The 25,724-nt window shown below is 43.8% G+C and overlaps 1 protein-coding gene across 5 annotated transcripts in view; it reads right to left on the bottom strand.

The window, feature by feature from the left end:
* Nucleotides 1-3,096: 3,096 nt before the first annotated feature.
* LOC311137631 (tight junction protein ZO-3-like) overlaps nt 3,097-25,724 on the bottom strand; it is a 43,513-nt gene continuing 20,885 nt past the window's right edge. For all 5 annotated transcript variants that reach the window (XM_084172142.1, XM_084172139.1, XM_084172141.1 and 2 more), the window contains 26 exons: nt 24,729-24,831; nt 24,274-24,562; nt 24,017-24,120; nt 23,616-23,805; nt 23,307-23,388; nt 21,696-21,796; nt 21,515-21,596; nt 21,309-21,427; nt 20,958-21,155; nt 20,760-20,826; nt 19,998-20,113; nt 19,769-19,871; nt 16,235-16,323; nt 15,371-15,443; nt 15,069-15,136; nt 14,914-14,974; nt 12,741-12,897; nt 12,384-12,492; nt 11,980-12,199; nt 11,523-11,725; nt 11,257-11,432; nt 10,912-11,122; nt 10,695-10,795; nt 10,054-10,584; nt 9,684-9,733; nt 3,097-5,890 (listed from right to left, as the gene is read on the bottom strand). In XM_084172142.1, the coding sequence (XP_084028268.1) occupies nt 5,779-5,890; nt 9,684-9,733; nt 10,054-10,584; nt 10,695-10,795; nt 10,912-11,122; nt 11,257-11,432; nt 11,523-11,725; nt 11,980-12,199; nt 12,384-12,492; nt 12,741-12,897; nt 14,914-14,974; nt 15,069-15,136; nt 15,371-15,443; nt 16,235-16,323; nt 19,769-19,871; nt 19,998-20,113; nt 20,760-20,826; nt 20,958-21,155; nt 21,309-21,427; nt 21,515-21,596; nt 21,696-21,796; nt 23,307-23,388; nt 23,616-23,805; nt 24,017-24,120; nt 24,274-24,562; nt 24,729-24,831 (3,715 nt within the window). In that variant the 3' untranslated portion in view covers nt 3,097-5,778. The remainder of the gene's footprint in view (nt 5,891-9,683; nt 9,734-10,053; nt 10,585-10,694; nt 10,796-10,911; nt 11,123-11,256; nt 11,433-11,522; nt 11,726-11,979; nt 12,200-12,383; nt 12,493-12,740; nt 12,898-14,913; nt 14,975-15,068; nt 15,137-15,370; nt 15,444-16,234; nt 16,324-19,768; nt 19,872-19,997; nt 20,114-20,759; nt 20,827-20,957; nt 21,156-21,308; nt 21,428-21,514; nt 21,597-21,695; nt 21,797-23,306; nt 23,389-23,615; nt 23,806-24,016; nt 24,121-24,273; nt 24,563-24,728; nt 24,832-25,724) is intronic.

Genomic DNA, 25,724 nt, shown 5'->3' with positions numbered 1-25,724 from the left:
GGCACAACTGGGGGCTGATGGGGGTCTGTAGCAAGCGGCAACAGTGAGAGACTTATTTCTGGAAAGGTGGATTTTTAGAAGTAGAAGCTCAAACTGTTTTGGCACGGACCTGGATAGTATGATAGAGCTCTACAGGCTATCTCTACAGTAGATTGCAACTCCGCCCCCTTTGGCAGTTCTATCTAGATGGAAAATGTTGTAGTTCGGGATGGACATTTCTGAATTTTTGGTGGCCTTCCTAAGCCAGGATTCAGACACTGCTAGAGCATCAGGTTGGCAGAGTGTGCTAACGCAGTGAATAACTCAAACTTGGGGAGGAGGCTTCTGATGTTAACATGCAAGAAACCAAGGCTTTTACGGTTACAGACATCAACAAATTATAGCGCCTGGGGAGTAGGAGTGATACTGGGGGCTACAGGGCCTGGGTTAACCTCTCCATCACCAGAGGAACAGAGGAGGAATAGAATAAGGATACGGCTAAAGGCTTTAAGAACTGGTCTTCTAGTGTGTTGGGTACAGAGAATAAAAGGGGCAGATTTCCGGGTGTTGTAGAATAGATTCAGGGCATTATGTACAGACAAGGATATGGAAGGATATGAGTTCAGTGAAGGTACACCTAAGCATTGGGTAACGATGAAAGAGATAGCATCACTGGAGGTACCGATTGAGCCGGTCTCCGCGTGTATGGGGGGTGGGACAAAGGAAAATGTCTTTATCAACTTCATCCTGCAGTCAGTACCTGCATTGTGGGAGGCTCTATTGTCAACCATTCATTCAGGTGATTTTGTTGGACCCACGCGAACGTGACCAAAGACATGACTGCAACAGGAACTAACTTTGCTGTGATTCATGTATGCAGCTCTCTCACCAATTGATAGGAGGTCTTTACACAGGCAGCCCAATTCTGATGATTTTTTTCCCTCATAAATTGGTATTTTGACCCATCAGATCAGCTCTTAAAAAGTACTGATGTGAAAAGAGCTGATGTGATTGGTCAAAATACCAATTAGTGGAAAAAATATAAGAATTGGGCTGCCTGTCTAAACGCAGCCAATGTAGCCTACAATGTACACATGCATACAGCGCCTTCGGAAGTATTCAGACCCCTGGACTTTTTCCACATTTTTTTACGTTACAGCCTTATTCTAAAATTTATTAAATAAAACAATTTCCACACAATACATTTTTTCACATTTATTACAAATATAAAACAGAAATACCTTACTTACATAAGTATTCAGACCCTTTGCTATGAGACTCTAAAATTGAGCTCAGTTGCATGCTGTTTCCATTGATCTTGATCATCCTTGAGATGTTTCTACAACTTGGAGTCCACCTGTGGTAAATTAATTTGATTGGACATGATTTGGAAAGGCACACACCTGTCTATATAAGGTCCCACAGTTGACAGTGCATGTCAGCGCAAAATCCAAGCCATGAGGTCGAAGGAATTGTCCGTAGAGCTCCGAGACAGGATTGTGTCGAGGCACAGATCTGGGGAAGGGTACCAAAAAATGTCTGCAGCATTGAAAGTCCCCAAGAACACAGTAGCCTCCATCATTCTTAAATGGAAGAAGTTTGGAACCACCAAGAGTCTTCCTAGAGCTGGCCGCCCAGCCAAACTGAGCAATGGGGGGAGAAGGGCCTTGGTCAGAGAGGTGACCAAGAACCCGATGGTCACTCTGACAGAGCTCTAGAGTTCCTCTGTGGAGATGGGAGAATCTTCCAGAAGGACTACCATCTCTGCAGCACTCCACCAATTAGGCCTTTATGGTAGAGTGGCCAGATGGAAGCCACTCCTCAGTAAAAGGCACATGGCAGCCTGCTATGAGTTTGCCAAAAGGCACCTAAAGACTCTCAGACCATGAGAAACAAGATTCTCTGGTCTGATGAAACCAAGATTGAACTCATTGGCCTACGGTGAAGCATGGTGGTGGCAGCATCATGTGTTTTCAGCGGCAGGGAGACTAGTCAGGATCGAGGCACAGATGAACAGAGCAAAAGTACAGAGAGATCCTTGATGAAAACCTGCTCCAGAGCGCTTAGGACCTCAGACTGGGGCGAAGGTTCACCTTCCAACAGGACAACGACCCTAAGCACACAGCCAAGACAACGCAGGAGTGGCTTCGGGACCAGTCTCTGAATGTCCTTGAGTGGCCCAGCCAGAGCCCGGACTTGAACCTGATCGAACATCTCTGGAGAGACCTGAAAATAGCTGTGCAGCAACGCTTCCCATCCAACCTGACAAAGCTTGAAAGGATCTGCAGAGAAGAATGGGAGAAACTCCACAAATACAGGCATGCCAATCTTGTAGCATCATACCCAAGAAGACTCAAGGCTGTAATCGCTGCCAAAGGTGATAAAACAAAGTACTGAGTAAAGGGTCTGAATACTTATGTAAATGTGATATTTCTAAAAAACACTTTTTGCTTTGTCATTATGGGGTAGTGTGTAGATTGAGAGGGGGGGGGGACTATTTCATAAATTTTAGAATAAGGCTATAACCTAACAAAATGTGGAAAAAGTCAAGGGGTCTGAATACTTTCCCGAAGGCACTGTATATTTACAGTTTGAGTGTGTTTATATGGGGGTTGGAGACATGCTTATTTCAACATTACAAAGAAAAACGTGTATAAACAATGGCCATAGGCTGCGTTCACACAGGCAGCCCAATTCTGATATTTTTTCCACTAATTGTTCTTTTGACCAATCACATCAGATCTTTTCACACAATATATTTTTCAGAGCGGATCTGATTGGTCCGAAAACTAAAGAAAAAAGTTCAAAATTGGACTTCCTGTCTAAACCAATGATTTATATATACACTAGATTACTAATAGGGGGCGCTGTGTTGATGCATCCGTGCCTCCATCTTGGCACTTCCACGCCGGTGTAAAAAATGTTTTGGAAGCTATAGAAATGCATTTATGAATGTCTACATTTGTTTTCAACATGTTTATTCTATATGCATATTTTTAAATTATATTATGTGAGCTAAACATGAAAAGAAAATCTAAAAACGTTTTACTTAAAGTATACTTTTTAGAGATTACTAATGTAACTGTCCCCATTACAACAAAAACATTTAAATACATGTAATTTTGTCCTTGAAACATTTTAATCGAAATTCTGTAGCATTCCATTCATTCCTATAGAGGACTGCTCCTACTGGGGAGTGCCAATATGGCCGACCAGTGGTTTCAATGCCTCTCAATGGCCAACACTTAGCATCAGCGATCCAGGGTTTATATACATCACTGGTACTGTCCCCACTACAACAAAAAATACTTATACATGTAATTTTGTCCTTTAATTTCATTGAAATAATGGAGTACCAATGTGTGCGACCGGTGGCTTCAAAGCCTCTCATTGGCTAATACATATCAGCAATCCAGGGTTTATGCCGCATTCGTAACCAAGTGGGAGGTGGGAATTTACCAGTTGTGAAGTTGTAAATACCAATTGGATGCATTCATGTGCTTTGAACTCGTTGAGAAATCTGATTTTACTGCACAACTCAGTTAAGCAGTAAAATCAGATTTAAAAAAAAGTTTAAACTACACCTTATGGAACAGCGCATACTGTGAAGACACACAGACACACAGCATTTGCAAACGCGCACTCTACAAAGACATTTTAATATTGTTATTTTGCTGTATTATTGATTTTGTTTTGTAGATATGTTATGGTAGAGTAGTGTGTAATAATGTGTTGTGTTATGTATTGTTTTATTGTATGCAATTGTGATTGGACCCCAGGAAGAGTAGCTGATTCCTTGGCAGCAGCTAATGGGGATCCGGAATAAAATACAAATACAAAGATTGACTAATGGCCAACAAGCTGCGTAAACCATAAACTAAAAGTACAGCTATCATGCTTGTAAACAAATTGTGTTAAGAAAACATTAGATTGCTTTTTATAAATAATGTTTTGTTGCATTTAAATGCTGTTATCGGGGTCATTTCCTTAGTAGGTGATGTCAGAGGTCACCATGTGGGAGAAGTGGGAGCTCAGGATGATAGACGAGTTTCTCACTATTAATTACCAGTTGGAGGTTTGTTCGAGTTTTCCTAGTCGTATGTGGTAAATTCCCACTTGGTTATAAACGCATCATTATATACATAATTGGTCTAAAACGCAACCATAGGCAGCCCAATTCTGATCCTTTTTTCACTAAAGTGGTCTTTTGACAAATCAGATCAGCTCTGAAAAAAATATAAGAATTGGGGCTGCCTGTGTAGACAGCCATAGGCTAGAAATGACAGACATGCACAACATAATCAACAAACATTAATGGTAGAAGTGTCAGTTAATACTGTCCATGGATACTTGACAGGAATTATGAACATGCGCAAAAAATGCTAATTTCAGTCCGATGACTTGAATAGGATTTGTGCCACAAATGCTAAAACGCTTGCATGTTAAAACAGTGCCAGGGAATCTAAACAAAAGCATTGATTGCTGTCATACCTTGTCCGTAGACTGCTTACAGGGTAAGAAAGACAAATTATAAAATGACATTGGTTAAACTATCCCTTTAAGAATATAATATGTGCTCAGGCTGCTATTGTTATCATGTATCACGGCTAAACTGAGTTTCATTCATCCATTATCCAGAAACATGTTGGATTATTCAACCAAGATATTTGTAACATAGGGGTGTTACATTACAAATAGATATGGGTAGACAAGGTGAGGATTTTCTATTATGTTCTAGACATGATGAAAAACAATGACAAGGGCAGCTATTCCATTGCCATGTCTGTAATCTTTAATCAACCAAATGCGTTATCTTTACAAATGAATCATTGTAACAGCCAAATTAAGCAGGATAGAATATTGAGCTTCGATATATCCAGTTTTCTGTGAATGTCCATAATTGTTTTTGGAGCAGTTCCCATTAAAGCTAGAATCCTTAGTTGCTACATCCATTCTTGGATATATAAATGAATGATATATACCCATTGATTCTTAAATAATAACATGTAAATGCCTGATGAGCTTAGTTTAACTGTTGTACCCCATCAGAACCCACAATATAAGCTTGTTATACACCATGGTTTGTAGACAAAGTAAATGTAAACAAACACTGTATAGCCGCAATATGGTTAAAACTATATATTTTTATATCATCCAGTGGTCAGTCCTTGCATACATAGCACTCGTTTTGACCCCAAAGGTGGGGTGACCACTGTTATTGTTTCAATTAAGGATTCCAGCTTTAAAATGTTTTTAGTTCAAATGACATCCTTGACAGCAAAACTGTTGCCGGGGTTGGTATCTCCATAGTTTTGATTTTAAAAATAGCATTTATTAAAAAGGTACATAATACTTTACTGCAAGTTGTATAAATACAAAAACCCTGAGTTTTTTTATTAGAATTTCCAGCAAAATGAAACATCTTCCTCTCTTGGAATTAGGCATTTAGAAAGGTGTGAGCCCTTGTCTGCGGAAGCCATTGCCTGCATTCCCATGTCGGAAGGCAGCCCTAGCATTGGCCCTCCAACTTAACTCTCCAAAGAAAATGTTGGTCCAATAGAAGAAGAAAAAAACAAGTGATCCTTGAAGGTTGAAGTTGAGAGAAATTCACATTTAAGAGGCTATGACATTGTAGCAGACAGTGCAGGCGACTGCCGACTAACTGAACTTTGTATCATAAATAGCGACTGATTGTTATTTGTAGATCAGTCAGTCAGTCACATCACGGTTTTGATGCTCTCGAACACGGCCGTTGTCTATGCTCTCTAGAGTTATAGTTCTGGAATGGTGTGCTCTAATCTAAAGTTCTGTAGCTGGACCCCACTCGATGTCATCAGTCTCTTCATTGTCAGAGCTGTCACTGCCTCGGATCCGAGTGCGTCTCGTCTGGACAGCCTGGTGGTGAGCCAACCTATCAGGAGATAGAAGAGAAAGAGGGCATTACTAACTGTCACTTCAGTCTTACTCAACTTGGATAGAAGAAGTTGGACTAGGACTGGAGTAGTTGCTCAATTGCTAAGGTTGGTTTATAGACAGGCATTTTGATGACTATGCAATTGAACAAACAGCATCACACAAATTAATATTATCAGATATACAGTACCAGTCAAAAGTTTGGAAACACCTACTCAATCCAGGGTTTTCTTTAATTTGACTATTTTCTACATTGTAGAATAATAGTGAAGACATCAAAACTATGAAATAACACATACAGTGGCTTGCGAAAGTATTCACATTTTTCCTATTTTGTTGCCTTACAACCTGGAGTTTTTGGGGGGTTTGCATCATTTGATTCACACAACATGCCTACCACTTTGAAGATGCAAAATATGTTTTTATTGTGAAACAAACAAGAAATAAGACAAAAAAACAGAAAACTTGAGCGTGCATAACTATTCACCCACCAAAAGTCAATACTTTGTAGAGCCACCTTTTGCAGCAATTACAGCTGCAAATCTCTTGGGGTATGTCTCTATAAGCTTGGCACATCTAGCCACTGGGACTTTTGCCCATTCTTCAAGGCAAAACTGCTCCACCTCCTTCAAGTTGGATGGGTTCCGCTGGTGTACAACAATCTTTAAGTCATACCACAGATTCTCAATTGGATTGAGGTCTGGGCTTTGACTAGGCCATTCCAAGACATTTAAATGTTTCCCCTTAAACCACTGAAGTGTTGCTTTAGCAGTATGCTTAGGGTCATTGTCCTGCTGGAAGGTGAACCTCCGTCCCAGTCTCAAATCTCTGGAAAACTGAAACCGGTTTCCCTCAAGAATTTCCCTGTCTTTAGCGCCATCCATAATTCCTTCAATTCTGACCAGTTTCCCAGTCCCTGCCGATTTGTATTTTATTTTGTACCTTTATTTAACTAGGCAAGTCAGTTAAGAACAAATTCTTATTTACAATGACGGCCTACACCGGCCAAACCCGGACGAAGCTGGGCCAATTGTGCACCGCCCTATGGGACTCCCAATCACGGCCGGTTGTGATATAGCCTGGAATCGAACCAGGGGATCTGTAGTGACGCCTCAAGCACTGAGATGCAGTGCCTTAGACCGCTGCGCAACTCGGGAGCCCAATGAAACACATACCCACAGCATTTACATTTACATTTTTAGTCATTTAGCAGACGCTCTTATCCAGAGCGACTTACAGCATGATGCTGCCACCACCATACTTCACTGTGGGGATGGTGTTCTCGGGGTGATGAGAGGTGTTGGGTTTGCGCCAGACATAGCGTTTTCCTTGATGGCCAAAAAGCTCAATTTTAGTCTCATCTGACTAGAGTACTTTCTTCCATATGTTTGGGGAATCTCCCACATTGCTTTTGGTGAACACCAAACGTGTTTGCTTATGTTTTTCTTTAAGCAATGGCTTTTTTCTGGCCACTCCTCCGTAAAGCCCAGCTCTGTGGAGTGTATGGCTTAAAGTGGTCCTATGGACAGATACGCCAATCTCCGCTGTGGAGCTTTTGCAGCTTTGCAGCTCTTTGTTGCCTCTCTGATTAATGCCCTCCTTGCCGGGTCCGTGTGTTTTGGTGGGCGGCCCTCTCTTGGCAGGTTTGTTGTGGTGCCATATTCTTTCCATTTTTTAATAATGGATTTAAAATGGTGCTCCGTGGGATGTTCAAAGTTTCTGATATTTTTTTTATAACCCAACCCTGATCTGTACTTCTCTACAACTTTATCCCTGACAGGTTTGGAGAGCTCCTTGGTCTTCATGGTACCCCTTGCTTAGTGGTGTTGCAGACTCTGGGGCCTTTCAGAACAGGTGTATATATACTGAGATCATGTGACACTTAAATAAAGTCCACCTGTGTGCAATCTAACTAATTATGTGACTTCTGAAGGTAATTGGTTGCACCAGATCGTATTTAGGGACTTCATAGCAAAGGGGGTGAATACATATGCACGCACCACTTCACCGTTATTTATTTTTTAGAATTCTTTGAAATAAGTTCTTTTTTTCATTTCACTTCACCAATTTGGACTATTTTGTGTATGTCCATTACATGAAATCCAAATAAAAATCCATTTAAATTACAGGTTGTAATGCAACAAAATAGGAAAAACGCCAAGGGGGATGAATACTTTGGCAAGGCACTGTATGGAATAATGTAGTAACCAAAAAAAGTGTTAAACAAATCAAAATATATTTTATATTTGAGATTCTTCAAATAGCCACCCTTTTGCCTTGATGACAGCTTTGCACACTGTTGGCATTCTCTCAACCAGCTTTATGAGGTAGTCACCTGGAATGCATTTCTATTAACAGGTGTGCCGCCTTAAAAGTTAATGTGGAATTTCAAATCAAATCAAAATGTATTTGCCACATGCGCCGAATACAACAGGTGTAGACATTACCGTGAAATGCTTACTTACAGCCCTTAACCAACAATGCATTTATTTTTTAATAAAAAAGTAAAATAAAACAAAAAAGTGTTGAGAAAAAAAGAGCAGAAGTAAAATAAAATAACAGGGCTTCTTTCCTTCTTAATGCGTTTGAGCCAATCAGTTCTGTTGTGACAAGGGCGGGGGGTGGGGTAATACAGAAGATAGCCCTATTTGGTAAATGACAAGTCCATATTATGGCAAGAACAGCTCAAATAAGCAAAGAGAATCGACAGTCCATCATTACTTTAAGACATGAAGGTCAGTCAATACGGAAAATTTAAAGAACTTTTAACGTTTCTTCAAGTGCAGTCGCATAAACCATCAAGCACTATGATGAAACTGGCCACAGGAATGGAAGACCCAGAGTTCCTCTGCTGCAGAGGATAAGTGCATTAGAGTTACCAGCCTCAGAAATTGCAGCCCAAATAAATGCTTCACAGAGTTCAAGTAACAGACACATCTCAACATCAACTGTTCAGAGGGGACTGTGTGAATCAGGCCTTCATGGTTGAATTGCTGCAAAGAAACCACTACTAAAGGAGACCAATAATAAGAAGAGACCTGCTTGGGCCAAGAAACACGAGCAATGGACATTAGACTGGTGGAAATTGGTCCTTTGGTCTGGAGTCCAAATTGGAGATTTATGATTCCAACCGCCTTGTCTTTGTGAGACGCGGTGTGGGAGAACGGAGGATCTTCGCATGTGTATTTCCCACCGTAAAGCATGGAGGAGGTGGTGTTATGGTGTGAGGGTGCTTTGCTGCACACTTAACCAGCATGGCTACCACAGCATTCTGCAGCGATACGCCATCCCATCTGGTTTGGGCTTAGTGGGACTATCATTTGTTTTTCAACAGGACAATGACCCAACACACCTCCAGGGTGTGTAAGGGCTATTTTACCAAGAAGGAGAGTGATGGAGTGCTGCATCAGATGACCTGGCCTCCACAATCCCCCGACCTCAAGCCAATTGAGATGGTTTGGGATGAGTCAGACCGCAGAGTGAAGGAAAAGCAGCCAACAAGTGCTCAGCATATGAGGGAACTCCTTCAAAACTGTTGGAAAAGCATTCCAGGTGAAGCTGGTTGAGAGAATGCCAAGAGTGTGCAAAGCTGTCATCAAGGCAAAGGGTGGCTATTTGAAGATTTGTTTAACACTTTTTTGTTTACTACATGATTCCATATGTGTTATTTCATAGTTTTGATGTCTTTACTATTATTCTACAATGTAAAAAATAGTAAAAATAAAGAAAAACCCTTGAATGAGCAGGTGTGTCCAAACTTTTGACTGGTAGAGTAGGTCTACTTCACTTACACAATGAACGATGGGGATGCTTTCCTCTCCTGAGATTCTGCCATACGGGTCTGAAAGAGGGGAAGAGGTCATGGGTCAAAATCACTGGAGACTAAGTTAAGAGTATTTGAGCCTTTAGAGCAGGGTTCTTCAATCCTGGTCCTGGAGGGCCGAAACACTTCTGTTTTTTATTTCTACCTGGTAGTTAATTGCACTCACCTGGTGTCCCAGGTCTGAATTAGCCCCTGATTAGAAGGAGAGGATGAAAAACAGAGGTGTCTCGGCCCTCCAGGACCAGGATTGAAGAACCCTGCTTTAGAAGTACACTAAGAGCTTATAGAGGATCTGTAAGAGTTTGTGCTATGCTGGACTGTGACAGTCCCATCAGTACCTGTTGGAGTTTCTTCTCTATGACTGACAGTGTGACGGCTGGGGGGCTCTCTGGCAGCAGCTCGGCCAACTGGGGCTCAGGGACAGAGATTCTGGGGTCAGGGGCTATGAAGTCAGGGGGTGTGTCCGAGGGGGTGGTCGGAACAGCCTGGTCAATGGTACTGAAGTCCGAATCTGAGAAGCTATGATAGGACGGGGTGTCATCAGCAAGGTCACCGCGAGGAGGGCCGTCAGATGGACAACGGGTTGATCTGGGCTCAGACACATGCATCAGGGGTGGAACCTCTCTCAGAGGCTCGGGGGAGGGGCCGGGGCTGTAGTACTCAGAGGCAGGCTCTGAAGAGCGGGCTAGAGCGGTGAGCCTGGACTGGTTGCTGGCATTAAATGGTTCCTCCAGGTCCTCATTGTCAGTGTAGACCTCTCCGTCTGTAAACGCCTCTCCGTCTGTGTCCTCCAGTTCACTGGCAGCACTCAGGTAGTCCGAGTGGGTCCGGTCCAATGCATCCAGCTCCTCCTCTCCGCCTCCCTCCAACTAAACACACAGACAGACATTTATTTACTTATTTTGGTCTTTATTCCGCCAGGTAATTCAGTGAGAGCAAATTCCCGGTTTGACTGTGAGCTGGGATCTGTCTGTCTTACCGTGACTTCTGAGACCCAGACAGGTTTGGCCTGCTGGTGTCTAATCTTGTCTTTCAGAGTCTCATACCACACATTAGAGCTGGGCTGGAGATCAATACGAGCTGGGAAGAATGGGAATGATGGGACATATTTATTAATAAAACTATTTTTTACAGATAAACCACTTAAGAGCAAAAACAACATGTATGTGTTTTGATAACACAGGCGTGTGGTTTACCTGCGAACAGATGGCTGCAGTGCTTCCTCATCTTGAGGGCCTGTGCGTAGAGGCGTCTGGAGCTCTTGTTGGAGTTGGGGCACATCCTCTGCCTCATGGCCTTGACGTCCTTCCTGCTGTGTGGGTCCAGGAACAGCACCATGGGGTGGTACTGGATGTAGTTCAGACGCTCCACTGCAGTAGGAGTAATATCCAGTAGAGGGTGCTTGTTCTGGAAACAGAGAGTGAAGAAACATACAAGGCATTTTTCTTCAATTCTGGTCCTGGATTCAAACAAGCATACAGCAGTTGTACGTCTGCTCTGTCTCACACCAAAACAGGTCACATCCCAGTTTGTTTCATCACCTTCTCTGCAATCCTTCGTACTGTGTCCAGCTTGATGACTGTGGAAGTGGTGTCTGCGCCACTACTATGAGGAGCCATCTCTGCCACCTCATATTCGTCAGGCATCTCTCTGGCCAGCTTCTCCATGGCCACATCGTTCAGAGGACCCAGGATGACGATTGGCCGTTTGAAATTAGCTGGAGCGCCACATGGGTCAAAAGGGTGTACATGTGTTTAAAGTGTTTGACTATTATGTGAACTATTATGCAAAATAAAACTGTCCCTACCTTCTCTGAGCAGAACTCTCTCATATGCTGGGAATTTGCCCTGGATGGTGAGCTGGAGCAGGTCATCACGAGTCCTGCGGATGTTCTTCTTGGCCCCTCTGAGCCCCCGTAGTTTCCAAAACTCTGCCCTGGGCCCTGAGACGTGGCGATCCCCTCCTCCACTGGCCCTCTGAGCCTGCTCCATACTGGCCAGAGTCTCGGCCCTGAGAGAGAGACGGAGAGGAAATACCATGTAAATGATGCTGTAATATAATTATTGTAGAATAAAAGCAACCCTAATGACAGTATCTACTGTAAGTGTACACATTGGAAAATAGTGCAGTAGCATAGTGCACTCTCAGGTGTCATGCTCTGTAACCATATGTATCTTTATACATTTGTCTTTTTACATCCAAATCCAACCAATCAATGAATGAATAAACCAACCAACCAATCAATCATTCTAGTCTCAACTCACCTGGCCTGGTTGGGGATGGTGCCCTTGTCCAGCTCATGCAGGTCGTTGCCCATGCGTATAGCCAGCCACTTGCCCAGCTTGCCCTTGTGCATGGTGTCCACCACCCTGAACACCTCTCCCCTGGTGAAGGCTAGGCCGATGTTGCCCTCCACCTCATTGTCATAGTGGGTCCGGACGTAGAACGAGTCCCCCAGGTTGGACTTCAGGATCTTCTTGTAAACTGACAAGAGAGGAAGAATAACTTAGTCATTTAGGAATAACTTTATCATTTGTATGTCCCTTATTACTGGGTAGAGTTAATACCAAAGTAATTCCATAGAAAACGTCACATGGACAAATCCTCTGAAATCAACTACAATTCTTCCCCCCCCTGCATCTGCTTCAGTCTCTGAAGTAGTACTCACTGTCCATCTTGTTCTGAGTACGGATGTCCACCGGCTCCCCTCTCTTGATGTTGATCAGGAACATTGCAGCTTCCTCACGGTTGAAATGACCAAAATCCACCCCATTCACCTACAACAAGACCATAAGCGGTGAAAGACGTGTTGCATCTACTTGTACTGTAAATCAGCACCTCAGTGGTCACCAACACCAAAGAGCTACAGTGTGTACAGGCTTTTACTTACACAGCATTAAAAATAAAAAAAACGGAATAAACTAATCAAGATCTTAGTTGAATCAGCTGTGTTAGTGCTGGGCTAGAACAAAAGCCTGCACACCCTGTACCGGTGGTGACCGCTGCTGTGATCAGTGGGTCTCACCTTCATGATCTGGTCCCCCTCCTTAATGCCCTGCTCCTGGGCTGGGCTGTTAGGCTGAACCCCGTCCACAAAGATGCCCACGTCGTTGCCTCCCACCAGTCTCAGGCCAACGCTCCCCTCCTTCACAAACGACACTGTGTTCAGATCTGAGCTGTATCTACAGAGTAAATACAGGTTTAAAAAAGGAGTCAAATCAAAATGAGTATTAATGAAAAGGAGCATTGTCTTATATTCAACAGACTATAGCAGGGTTCTCCTACTGGCAGCCTGCGGGCCGATTTTGGCCCGCGGGTGACTTTATTTGGCCTCCGAAAGTTTTCGGAGCCGAAAAACAAACAAAAATCGTATACAAATGTAAGCAAGGTTTAAAATGAATGTTTTAGTCATATTATACACTGCTCAAAAAAATAAAGGGAACACTTAAACAACACAATGTAACTCCAAGTCAATCACACTTCTGTGAAATCAAACTGTCCACTTAGGAAGCAACACTGATTGACAATACATTTCACATGCTGTTGTGCAAATGGAATAGACAACAGGTGGAAATTATAGGCAATTAGCAAGACACCCCCAATAAAGGAGTGGTTCTGCAGGTGGTGACCACAGACCACTTCTCAGTTCCTATGCTTCCTGGCTGATGTTTTGGTCACTTTTGAATGCTGGCGGTGCTTTCACTCTAGTGGTAGCATGAGACGGAGTCTACAACCCACACAAGTGGCTCAGGTAGTGCAGCTCATCCAGGATGGCACATCAATGCGAGCTGTGGCAAGAAGGTTTGCTGTGTCTGTCAGCGTAGTGTCCAGAGCATGGAGGCGCTACCAGGAGACAGGCCAGTACATCAGGAGACATGGAGGAGGCCGTAGGAGGGCAACATCCCAGCAGCAGAACCGCTACCTCCGCCTTTGTGCAAGGAGGAGCAGGAGGAGCACTGCCAGAGCCCTGCAAAATGACCTCCAGCAGGCCACAAATGTGCATGTGTCTGCTCAAACGGTCAGAAACAGACTCCATGAGGGTGGTATGAGGGCCCGACGTCCACAGGTGGGGGTTGTGCTTACAGCCCAACACTGTGCAGGACGTTTGGCATTTGCCAGAGAACACCAAGATTGGCAAATTCCCCACTGGCGCCCTGTGCTCTTCACAGATGAAAGCAGGTTCACACTGAGCACATGTGACAGACGTGACAGAGTCTGGAGACGCCGTGGAGAACGTTCTGCTGCCTGCAACATCCTCCAGCATGACCGGTTTGGCGGTGGGTCAGTCATGGTGTGGGGTGGCATTTCTTTGGGGGGGCCGCACAGCCCTCCATGTGCTCGCCAGAGGTAGCCTGACTGCCATTAGGTACCGAGATGAGATCCTCAGACCCCTTGTGAGACCATATGCTGGTGCGGTTGGCCCTGGGTTCCTCCTAATGCAAGACAATGCTAGACCTCATGTGGCAGGAGTGTGTCAGCAGTTCCTGCAAGAGGAAGGCATTGATGCTATGGACTGGCCCGCCCGTTCCCCAGACCTGAATCCAATTGAGCACATCTGGGACATCATGTCTCGCTCCATCCACCAATGCCACGTTGCACCACAGACTGTCCAGGAGTTGGCGGATGCTTTAGTCCAGGTCTGGGAGGAGATCCCTCAGGAGACCATCCACCACCTCATCAGGAGCATGCCCAGGCGTTGTAGGGAGGTCATACAGGCACGTGGAGGCCACACACACTACTGAGCCTCATTTTGACTTGTTTTAAGGACATTACATCAAAGTTGGATCAGCCTGTAGTGTGGTTTTCCACTTTAATTTTGAGTGTGACTCCAAATCCAGACCTCCATGGGTTGATACATTTGATGTCCATTGATAATTTTTGTGTGATTTTGTTGTCAGCACATTCAACTATGTGAAGAAAAAAGTATTTAATAAGATTATTTCATTCATTCAGATCTAGGATGTGTTATTTTAGTGTTCCCTTAATTTTTTTAGCAGTGTATCTGTTTGGCCTAGCATGCTAGTAGATACCCATAGATGCTAGTAGATACCCATTGGCTCACGAACTTCCTTCATACTGGACACAGAAACACAAAAATAGTATGCACGAGTTCATCTGACTCTGGGGAAGTAGATAAAGGGCCTCATTGCCAGTATCCCTTTAATGTAGTCTATATGGGTATAAATAAAGCAACTCACCCCAAGCTAGGTGTGGGAATGGAGTCTGGGGGTAGGGAGTAGAGGGGCTCCTCTGTCTTGGCTGAAATGGAAATAACAGTTAAGACCTTACATCCAGAGTTACTAATACATTATAGAGGACATTGGAGAGCTGATATAAGAGAGTTGGTACTTACAGTAGACCGGAGGGTTGCTCTTCATTGATATCCCAGAGCGGACATTGCCATTGGCTCTGCGTGGAATACTACAAGGGAAGAGATACAGTACCATTCACTCACATTTACACAATAATGCTTCTACAGTGAGTTAGAGGTCAGAGAAGGTGGAAGTGTGCACACACTTGTGATCAGATTGACTTGAATAGTGACGTGACTTTTGTCACAGAGGACCTTTCTTTTGTTTATGGTGGTTGATTAAACTGTTCTTTACCTGGTTGTCTATAGTGGTTTCTAGAATATACTGTAAACTAGCGTTTTACCTGTGGTTGCTCTCCACATCTGTACTCCCAGTCCTCCTAGGGGGTGAGGGTGCACGGTCCGAATCAGAGGAATCTGAACAGGGCAAACACACAGAGTATGAGGATACATACAATATCTCCTGAGTGGCGCAGTGGTCTAAGGCACTGCATCGCAGTGCTAACTGTGCCACTAGAGATGGTTCGAATCCAGGCTCTGTCGCAGCCGGCCGCGACCGTGAGACTCATGGGCGGCGCACAATTGGCCCAGCGTCGTCCAGGGTAGGGGAGGGAATGGCCGGCAGGGATGTAGCTCAGTTGATAGAGCATGGCGTTTGCAACGCCAGGGTTGTGGGTTCAATTCCCACGGGGGGCCAGTATAAAGAAAATATGTATTCACTAACTGTAAGTCGCTCTGGATAAGAGCGTCTGCTAAATGACTAAAATGTAAAATGTAATGCCTTCAGAAAGTATTCATACCCCTTGACTTATTCCACATTTAGTTGTGTTACAGCCTGAATTCAAAACAGATTTAATACAGTAGATTGTTTTCTCCCCCTTCTACACACAATACCCCATAATGACAAAGTAAAAACATGTTTTTAAAATTTTCTTCACATTTATTGAACATGAAATACAGATATCTAATTTACATAAGTATTAACACCCCTGAGTTAATACTTTGTAGAAGCACCTTAGTCATTAAGAGGTATTGTGTTAGAGAAAAAAAATCTACTTAATCCATTTTGAATTCAGGCTGTAACAACAAAATGTGGAATAAGTCAAGGGGTATGAATTATTTCTGAAGGCACTGTACATGTACAGGCCTTCCAACCACAAATTACATGTTTTTAGATGGTGCCCATCTTTCACAGGAGGGTCACTGACCTGAGACTGGTCTGGAGTGGGTCATGCCTTGTCGAGGGGGGTCCTGTCTCACTACTGGAGTTGGAGAAGATTTCATCTCATGCAGAGCTCTGGGAGAGAGAGAGAGCAATCACACTCAATATAATGCCCTTACTGTGTCAACTACCATAAGACTTTTTGACATTGACAGACTTCAAACAGTGTGTGATCTTAGCATGCAGGAGGACTATGTACAGTGCCTTCGGAAAGTATTCAGTCAGACCCATTTACTTTTTCCACATTTTGTTATGTTACAGCCATATTTTAAAATGGATTAAATACATTTTTTTCCCTCAGCAATCTACACACAATACCACATAATGACAAAGCGAAAACAGTTTGTTAGACATTTTTGCATATTTATACAAAATAAAACACTGAAATGCCTTATTTACATAAGTATTCAGACCCTTTGCTATGAGACTCAAAGTTGAGCTCAGGTGCATCCTGTTTCCATTGATCATCCTTGAGATGTTTCTACAACTTCATTGGAGTCCACCTGTGGTAAATTCAATTGACTGGACATGATTTGGAAAGGCACAGACCTGTCTATATAAGGTCCCACAGTTGACAGTGCATGTCAGAGCAAAAACCAAGCCATGGGGTCAAAGGAATTGTCCGTATATCTCAGAGACAGGATTGTGTCGAGGCACAGATCTGGGGAAGGGTACGAAACAATTTCTGCAGCATTGAAGGTCCCCAAGAACACAGTGGCCTGCATCATTCTTAAATGGAAGAAGTTTGGAACCACCAAGATTCTTCCTAGAGCTGGCCACCCGGCCAAACTGAGCAATCGGGAGAGAAGGGCCTTGGTTAGCGAGGTGACCAAGAACCCGATGGTCACTCTGACAGAGCTCTAGAGTTCCTCTGTGGAGATGGGAGAACCTTCCAGAAGGACAACCATCTCTGCAGCACTCCACCAATCAGGCCTTTATGGTGGAGTGGCCAGACGGAAGCCACTCCTCAGTAAAAGACACATGACAGCTCGCTTGGAGTTTGCCAAAAGGCACCTAAAGACTCTCAGACCATGACAAACAAGATTCTTTGGTCTGATGAAACCAATATTGAACTCTTTGGCCTGAATGCCAAGCGTCACGTCTGGAGGAAACCTGGCACCATCCCTACAGTGAAGCATGGTGGTGGCAGCATCATGCTGTGGGGATGTTTTTCAGCAGCAGGGACTGGGAGACTAGTCAGGATCGAGGGAAAGATGAACGGAGCAAAGTACAGAGATCCTTGATGAAAACCTGCTCCAGAGAGCTCAGGACCTCAGACTGGGGCGAAGGTTCACCTTTCAACATCACAACGACCCTAAGCACACAGACAAGACAACACAGGAGTGGCTTCGGGACAAGTCTCTGAATGTCCTTTGAGTGGCCCAGCCAGAGCCCGGACTTGAACCTGATCGAACATCTGTAGAGAGACCTGAAAATAGCTATGCAGCAACGCTCCCCATCCAACCTGAGAGGATATGCAGAGAAGAATGGGAGAAACTCTAAAAACCAGTTTTTGCTTTGTCATTATGGGGTATTGCATGTAGATTGATGAGGGGAAAAAACAATTTAATCCATTTTAGAATAAGGCTGTAACGTAACAAAATGTGGAAAATGTCAAGGGGTCTGAATACTTTCCGAAGGCACTGTATGTCAGGGATAGGCTACTAGATTCAGCCGCGGGCCGATTTTGTCCGAGTGGATGGTCGTGGGGCCAGAACATAATCATAAAAATGTGTACCCAACAAATTGACCACAAGTAAGCCCAAAAAGAGGTTGTATTTGAAAATAAGTAATTTCATACTCTGATTACATTGAGACACGATCACATCTTTTTATTTGTAGGAATACTTGGGAACAGATTTTCTAAATTAAAATAATTTAACCGAATTCTTGGCAATTTTTTTTACTACAAACTTTGGGAGGGGGGGCCAAAAAAACAACACTTGTGGGCCGGTTTTGGCCTGTTTCTGACCTCTGCGTTCAGAAAGTATTCATACCCCTTGACTTATTCCAAATTTTGTTGTGTTACAGCCTGAATTAAAAATGGATTAGAGCAAAATGTTTGCAAATGTATTGAAAATGAAATGCATAAATATGTCATTTACATAAGTATTCACACCCCAGCAATTACAGCTGTGAGTCTTTCTGGGTAAGTCTCTAAGAGCTTTCCACACCTGGATTGTACAATATTTGCCTATTATTCTTTTCAAAATTCTTCAAGCTCTGTCAAATTGGATGTTGATCATTGCTAGACAACCATTTTCATGTCTTGCCATAGATTTTCAAGCAGAATTAAGTCAAAACTAACCCGGCCACTAGATTTGGCCTTGTGTTTTAGGTTATTGTCCTGATGAAAGGTGAATTCATATCCCAGTGTCTGGTGGAAAGCAGACTGAACCAGGTTTTCCTCTAGAATTTTGCCTGTGCTTAGCATTATTCTGTTTCTTTTTTATCCTGAAAAACTCCCCAGTCCTTAACGATTACAAGAATACCCATAACTATGCAGCCACCACTATGCTTGAAAATATGGAGAGTGGTACTCAGTAATGTGTTGTATTGGATTTGCCCCAAACATAACATTTTGTATTTACGATAAAAAGTTAATTGCTTTGCCACATTTTTTGCAGTATTACTTTAGTGCCTTGTTGCAAACAGGATGCATGTTTTTGAATATTTGTATTCTGTACAGGCTTCCTTCTTTTCACTGTCAATTAGGTTAGATTGTGTAGTAACTACAATGTTGTTGATCCATCCTTCTCCTATCACAGCCATTAAACTCTGTAACTTTTTTTAAGTCACCATTGGCCTCATGGTGAAATCCCTGAGCGGTTTCCTTCCTCTCCGGCAACTGAGTTAGGAAGGACGCCTGTATCTTTTGTAATGACTGGCTGTATTGATACACGATCCAAAGTGTAATTAATAACTTCACCATGCTCAAAGGGATAATCAATGTCTACTTTTTTTTAACCCATCTACCAATAGGTGCCCTTCTTTTCAAGGCATTGGAAAACCTCCCTGGTCCTTGTGGTTGAATCTGTGTTTGAAATTCACTGCTCGACTGAGGGACCTTACAGATAATTGTATGTGTGGGGTACAGAGATGAGGTAGTTATTCAAAAATCGTCCATGCAACTTATTATGTGACATGTTAAGCACATTTTTACTCCTGAACTGATTTAGGCTTGAATACTTATTGACTCAAGACATTTCAGCTTTTCATTTTTTATACATTTCTAAAACATTTGAAAAACATCATTCCACTTTGACATTATGGGGTATTGTGTGTAAGCCAGTGACAAAAAAAATCTAAATTTAACCTGAAGGCACTGTATGTTAATGTGTCAGTGTTGTTTTAAGTGTTCACCCAGTTCCTTGTATAAGTAGACTAACCAGTCTAGCATCCTGGCTTTATCTTCAGAGAATCTAGTGCACTGAAGCAGACAACTATTGAAACCATTTTGACTAAACGTGTATGTGTGCCAATGTTGTAGAAGGGTTGGTGTGGTGTCTGTCAGCCTGACCTGTATCTGTTCTTGGATACCCTGGAGCTGGAGCCTCCGCTGTCTACAGACTGCCGTCGAGGGACGGACGCATAACTTGCCTCCGACTCAGATCCTGAGCGCCCTGGGGACATGGACACACACATAGGTAAACACAAACAAACCACAAAACAGACCACACATGAGCAATAATAATAATAATAATAAGCATAAGTTACACATACAGGTAAGTCAATACGCGCACACACACCTTTAGCAGGGTTGCTCATTGTGACACTGGGGGCTTTCCACTTGGGGGGCTCCACTTGGGGGGCTTTCCACTTGGGGGACTCCACTTGGGGCAACATGGCTACCAACGGAGTGGCTCTGGAAGAGAAGAGGGAGGTTGGGAGTGAGGGAGGAAGACAACAGAATCTCAGTTACGTGTGGAAAGGGGGACCCTTGGCTAAAATAGATAATGATGAGAAGACTGATATATTCACCTTAGGACCTCTGGGGGAGCTGTCTCACATGGCTAATCACATGTCATGAGCATATGGACAATTTAGCATCATTGTTGCTTTAAATTCAAAAAATAATACCTTTGTCTGTTATTCATGCCATGAATGCAAACCCATCCATGTATAATTTCAAATGCATTTTAAGATGTTCATTCATAGTCAGGTAAGAGGCAATCTCTGTTGATTTGATCGTACTGCTGATTGCTTTTTGACCAGATTCAACCACATATACAGTAGAGGGACGTGTTCAGTGGAAGTCACTTTTATTTTATTGTTAAACAAAACCTCACAGTAGGCACAAGCACAACATGCATTATGGGGTACAACGTAATCGTCAATCAAGGCCGACAGACCAAAAATAAAATAATCATAAAAACTGAACAGTAAATTAATAATAGCACAAGAGTGGAAGGAGGAGGTGGGTGGCATGCATCGGCTGCCCAGTGCCCCAGTCCGGGGGCTCCTGCTGGGACTTGGGGGGGTAGGATGGTAGGGGTGGGCCTCATCTGTACCTGTATCTGCTCCGGGAGTCCTGGCTGTGGGCGGGCCCGGAGCTGCCGTCTGACTCAGATTCAGAGTCTGAGGAGAGAACAGGGGTAATGCTCCAATTATGTGGCCGTTTCTACCTCATTTCAATGCACTTACAATGTTCCGTCAAGGTGTTCCTGTTGTGGAAGTTGAGGCAAGGGGTGTACGTAGTGGGTACTGACCTGGGAGTGGGGCTTTGACAGGAGAGGAGACCCGTCGAGGGGGATCCTGACGAATGGTGATGGGGGAGGCTCTCAGTGTCCCAGGGTAGGGCAGGTTAGGGAGCACTCTGTATCTCGAGTGGTCCTCTGTGACTCGGGAACTCTCCCCTCTTCTGGGGGGTGGGGAGGCACTGCGGTCCGAGTCCGACTCTGACACCACTACACACATACACACACACACACAGAGAGAGAGACAGGGAAGGAGAGGGAGAGAGAGTGAAGGAGAGAGAGGGAGGGAGAGAACATGCTATTATCATGATCCACTCAGTGTCATTTGATGAGATTTCCCTATAGCCTGTGTGGTGTGTTTACCTTTGCGAGGTCTCAAGGTGGAGGTGGAGGAGGGGGGACGGGAGGAACGTGGGGCGGCCCAGTCGAGGACGGCAGGTGAGGCTTTGGGGTTGGGGAGGGTGGACACCCCTGAAAGAGTTCTACAGCAAGAGAGAAACACCCCTCAATGAAACACACTAAGACAGATAATATCAAACCAACCGTGTCTAATTTGAGGTTGAACCCACCTGTATTTGTTGGCGTGGTCTGGGCTGTCCTTCCTGACTGGAGTGGGTGAGGCACTGCGGTCAGACTCCGACTCTGAGGGGGCTAGATTGAAACACACAGCTCAGGTCAATATGACAGGGTACGGATTACACATGAGTGGGATGGACCAATGTTTATGAAGGAATTGAGAACTGGACTCACCTCGGTGAGAGGGGTAGGCTTTTGCAACAGGCCGGGACAGTGTTGACCGCACCGGGGACGGATCACGTGACTTAGCTACTTGAGGAGGAGGCTCAGCTCTTCTGCAACAAGCCAGAGAGAGAGAAAGCCTTGTCATACATAGGTCAAAAGCAGACTTGTCACTTAAAGGAAAAATCCACTAACTCCTTTAATTGACAGTGTTAAATAACACTAATATCTGAGAGAAAAAATTGTGAACAAATGTGTAATTTTTGGCCTTATAATAAGGTTGGTAGAAACATGGAAAATCGTTGTGGAAATCTGTTGCAGTCGACTACAAAATACACAGTGCAATGCTCTCTCTATGGGCAGGCTGGCTGGCTGGCTACCTAGCTAGATACCAAAGACAATATCAGCATGTAAAGTAGCTAGTTAGCTGTAAAATCACCTAAACAAAACTGCACTATCAATTTAGGAGTCTACTATCTCACCATGTTCAACCTGCAGATCGATGTGCCTCAGAGTGGAGTCTGACATTCGCAATGGCAGATATATACTTTTGAGGAGATGGGAAATGTTGCCCATGCTATGTCAATGGGCCATGTAGTACATGTAGCCTACATATCAATACATACATACAAACCATCTAGGTCAAATAGGGGAGAGGCGTTGTGCCATGAGGTGTTGCTTTATCTGTTTGTTTTTTTTAACCAGGTTTGCTGTTCATTTGAGCAATATAAGATGGAAAGGAGTTCTATATAACACTGTACGCTTTCTTGAATTTGTTCTGGATTTGGGGAGTGTGAAAAGACCCCTGGTGGCATATCTGGTGGGGTAAGTGTGTTTGTCAGAGCTGTGTGTAAGTTGACTATGCAAACTATTTGGAATTTAACACGTTAATCTTCTCCGAGATGTGAGATAATGAACCTGCCATCTGTAATATCGTATAGCTTTGGAATCGTGACATTACGTACTTGAGGAAAATAGGCATGTTTCTCGACATATACACTGACTTTGAGAAGGGATTGCGTAACGATTAGCTTAGCAACCGCGTGACGCAGCATGACAACGTGAATGCGATTGGTCGACAGTCTGCTGGTTGGGGCGTTAAACGTTCCTTCATTCATTCATTCAAGTCCTCTCTGGCAACGGCACCATGCAATGCACCCTGGACTAAAGAGGCAGAGCAACAGGAGAAATGTGCTAGACCCTCTGTTAAATTACAAATTTCTCAAGGTAGGAATATCGCAAAAATATGATCAATGGCTCATTCAAGAGAAGACCTCCTCCCGAGTTATGACATCAGCCAGTATTGAAATCTGACATGTATGATAGACGTTTTCAAGATCAAAAAGTCGTATTCCTATTAACTTTCAGTGTAGTGAGAGTGACTTTATCACAGTGCTACGTCATACCGGACGGATTTCTGCCTGCTTGAACGCCAATAATTCAGATACACATGAAAACATGAAATGACCCAGGGAATCGATAGAATATCACTCGGAGATGCACAAAAACAATATAACATTCACAATGTGTGAACCTTTCCTTTAAGAAAATGTTGTATTAAGTACAGACATCTCAATAAGAAGATCAGAATAGGTGAAATAAACATGTTTCAGGTGAGGTTACCTGCGTGTGCGTCGTTCTCTAGTTGCAGAGCGTGACACTCTGTCTCTGGGAGTGGGGATGTCTGTATCCAGGTCTGAAATGTCTGAGGACAACCGAGGAAATACATTAAAACACTTAGGAATCACATACTGGATCAGCTGGACCAACTTTTACTTTGCTGTTCAGGGGCTGCTTATGACATTACATTCACATCAATCACTTTACTCCTTCCACCCTCTCTCCAGTCATGAGGTGCAGTGCTGATGCTACATTCTCTCCCTAACACACTAATCCCCTCCTCTCTCCCTCCCTCCTTCCTCTCTCCCTCACCCTCCAGTTCGGAGCTGCTGTTGCCGGGGTGGTCCTCCTCGCTGTTGGGGGCGCTGTCCTCCACCTCGGGGATGCTGACCAGGAACTTGCGGTCGTCTCTCAGGACCATCATGGTCAGCTTTCCCCGTGACTTCTCCACCAGGTGCTTGGTCTCCAGAAGGGACAGGTTCTCTGTGGTCATCCCATTGATCTGGACAGGAAGTAGAAAAACGTTAGTCACAGAATGCAGAAATCTCCTTTGGCTTCATACAATGACAAATATTGGAAACAGACACCATTAGAATACCAAGTGTATTTGTCATCAAGAGCATTTGGTTTATGGTCCCAGTAAAGAATCACAACTATGTACAAACCAAATGTTTTGTGATTAAATATCATAATAACAGCCTGCTTTCTCTTACCTTGAGAATGAGGTCTCCCTCCTGAAGAGTGCCCTCCTTGGCAGCCAGACCCGTCTCAGTCATGTGTTTGATGAAGATCTGGCTTCCCAACTTCAGTCCATACTCTGAAACAGGAAGAAAAAGGCAACATGAAATTGATATAGTGGAAGCCTTGCATTCACCCATCTATGTCAGATCTGTGATGACACTGAAACCTTTTTCTACGGCGTGGCCTAATAAACACGACCCAAATTCTCTCTCCTGTGGTTTCTCCTTACCATCTGTGAGTTTCTTCTTCAGCAGGGTGGCTTTGATTGGCTTGTCTGGGAAGGCCTGTGGTGGGAGCCGTTTGTACCCTGAACTGAGTGGCAGGGCATGAGCGGTCCCGTTGCGGTCGAAGGCGGAGCTGGGGGCGCGATAGCGGTCAGCTTTGTGGGCCTGGTCACTGCCATCGGAGTAGCGTTGGAGCCTCTGTGGGGGGTCCTGGTCCAGCAGGTTGGAGTGAGAGGCAGCACGCGATGGTCTGGTGCTGGCGGGGAGCTGGATCTTACGAGGACGCTTCACTGTCTGAGAGAGGGAGAGTCAGTAATGTATTACATTTATTTTTTCTGGTGTACTGAAATCATGATATCACAGCCATAACCTGGGGTTGGAATTGCTCACAAATCACATGAAGATGTCAAGAATAACTAATCTAAACAGAACAGTACATAAGGTTTTTGTCAGTACTCACTATGTTGGCTGTTTTGCCACATGACTTGAGGTTCTGGATGGTGAAGGTAGAGTAGACATTCTCCATTGACACCCCATTGACCATGACGATCTGATCTCTGACACTGTTGGAGAGGGACGAGAGGTAGAACAAGGTAATCAAGCACTCCTAACGATCAAACACATGCGATTTTAAGTGTTTGTATGTGTGTGTGTATGTTTATATACAGTGAGCTCCAAAAGTATTGGGACAGTGACAAATGTTTTGTTGTTTTGGCTCTGTACTCCAGCACGTTGGATTTTAAATGACACAATGACTATGAGGTTAAAGCACAGACTGTAAGCTTTAATTTGAGGGTATTTTTATCCATATCGGGTGAACCGTTTAGAAATTACAGCACTTTTTGTACATAGTTCCCCCATTTTGGGACAAATTCACTTATAGGTGTATTAAAGAAGTAAAAAGTATTTGGTCCCATATTCATAGCACGCAATAACTACATCAAGCTTGTGACTCTGCAAATTTGTTGGATGCATTTGCTGTTTGTTTTGGTTGCATTTCAGATTATTTTGTGCCCAATAGAAATAAAATGGTAAATAATGTATTGTGTCTTTTTGGAGTCACTTTTATTGTAAATAAGAATAATGTTTTCTAAACACTTCTACATTAATGTGGATGCTACCATTAATGTGGAGGCTATATACATTTTGGAGTCAATTGTATTTTTTGGGGAATGGCAGTATCAGCCAATCAGCTCCTTTGTTGTTCAACGCAACGTGCCATTCCATAATGGCTGCTGTGGCTACTGCTAGCTAGCATGAGGATGAAAAGGGCAATTTACTTCAAAACTAGCAGTCGTTCAATCTTGGTGTAACAGTTGGGATACTGGGACAATTCAGAGTACAACGCATTTCTCATCCCTGGATTGAGGTAGGCTCTGCGGTGTCAATCTACACAGGAAGTCTGTCCGACCCTAGTGCAGCTGTAAGCAAGCAGGTCTACTGGCTAGCCTGAAGG

This window comes from Coregonus lavaretus (assembly GCF_964263955.1).
Source record: "Coregonus lavaretus genome assembly, chromosome: 11".
Lineage (NCBI taxonomy): Eukaryota > Metazoa > Chordata > Actinopteri > Salmoniformes > Salmonidae > Coregonus > Coregonus lavaretus.
This window is presented reverse-complemented; position numbering and strand designations above follow the sequence as displayed.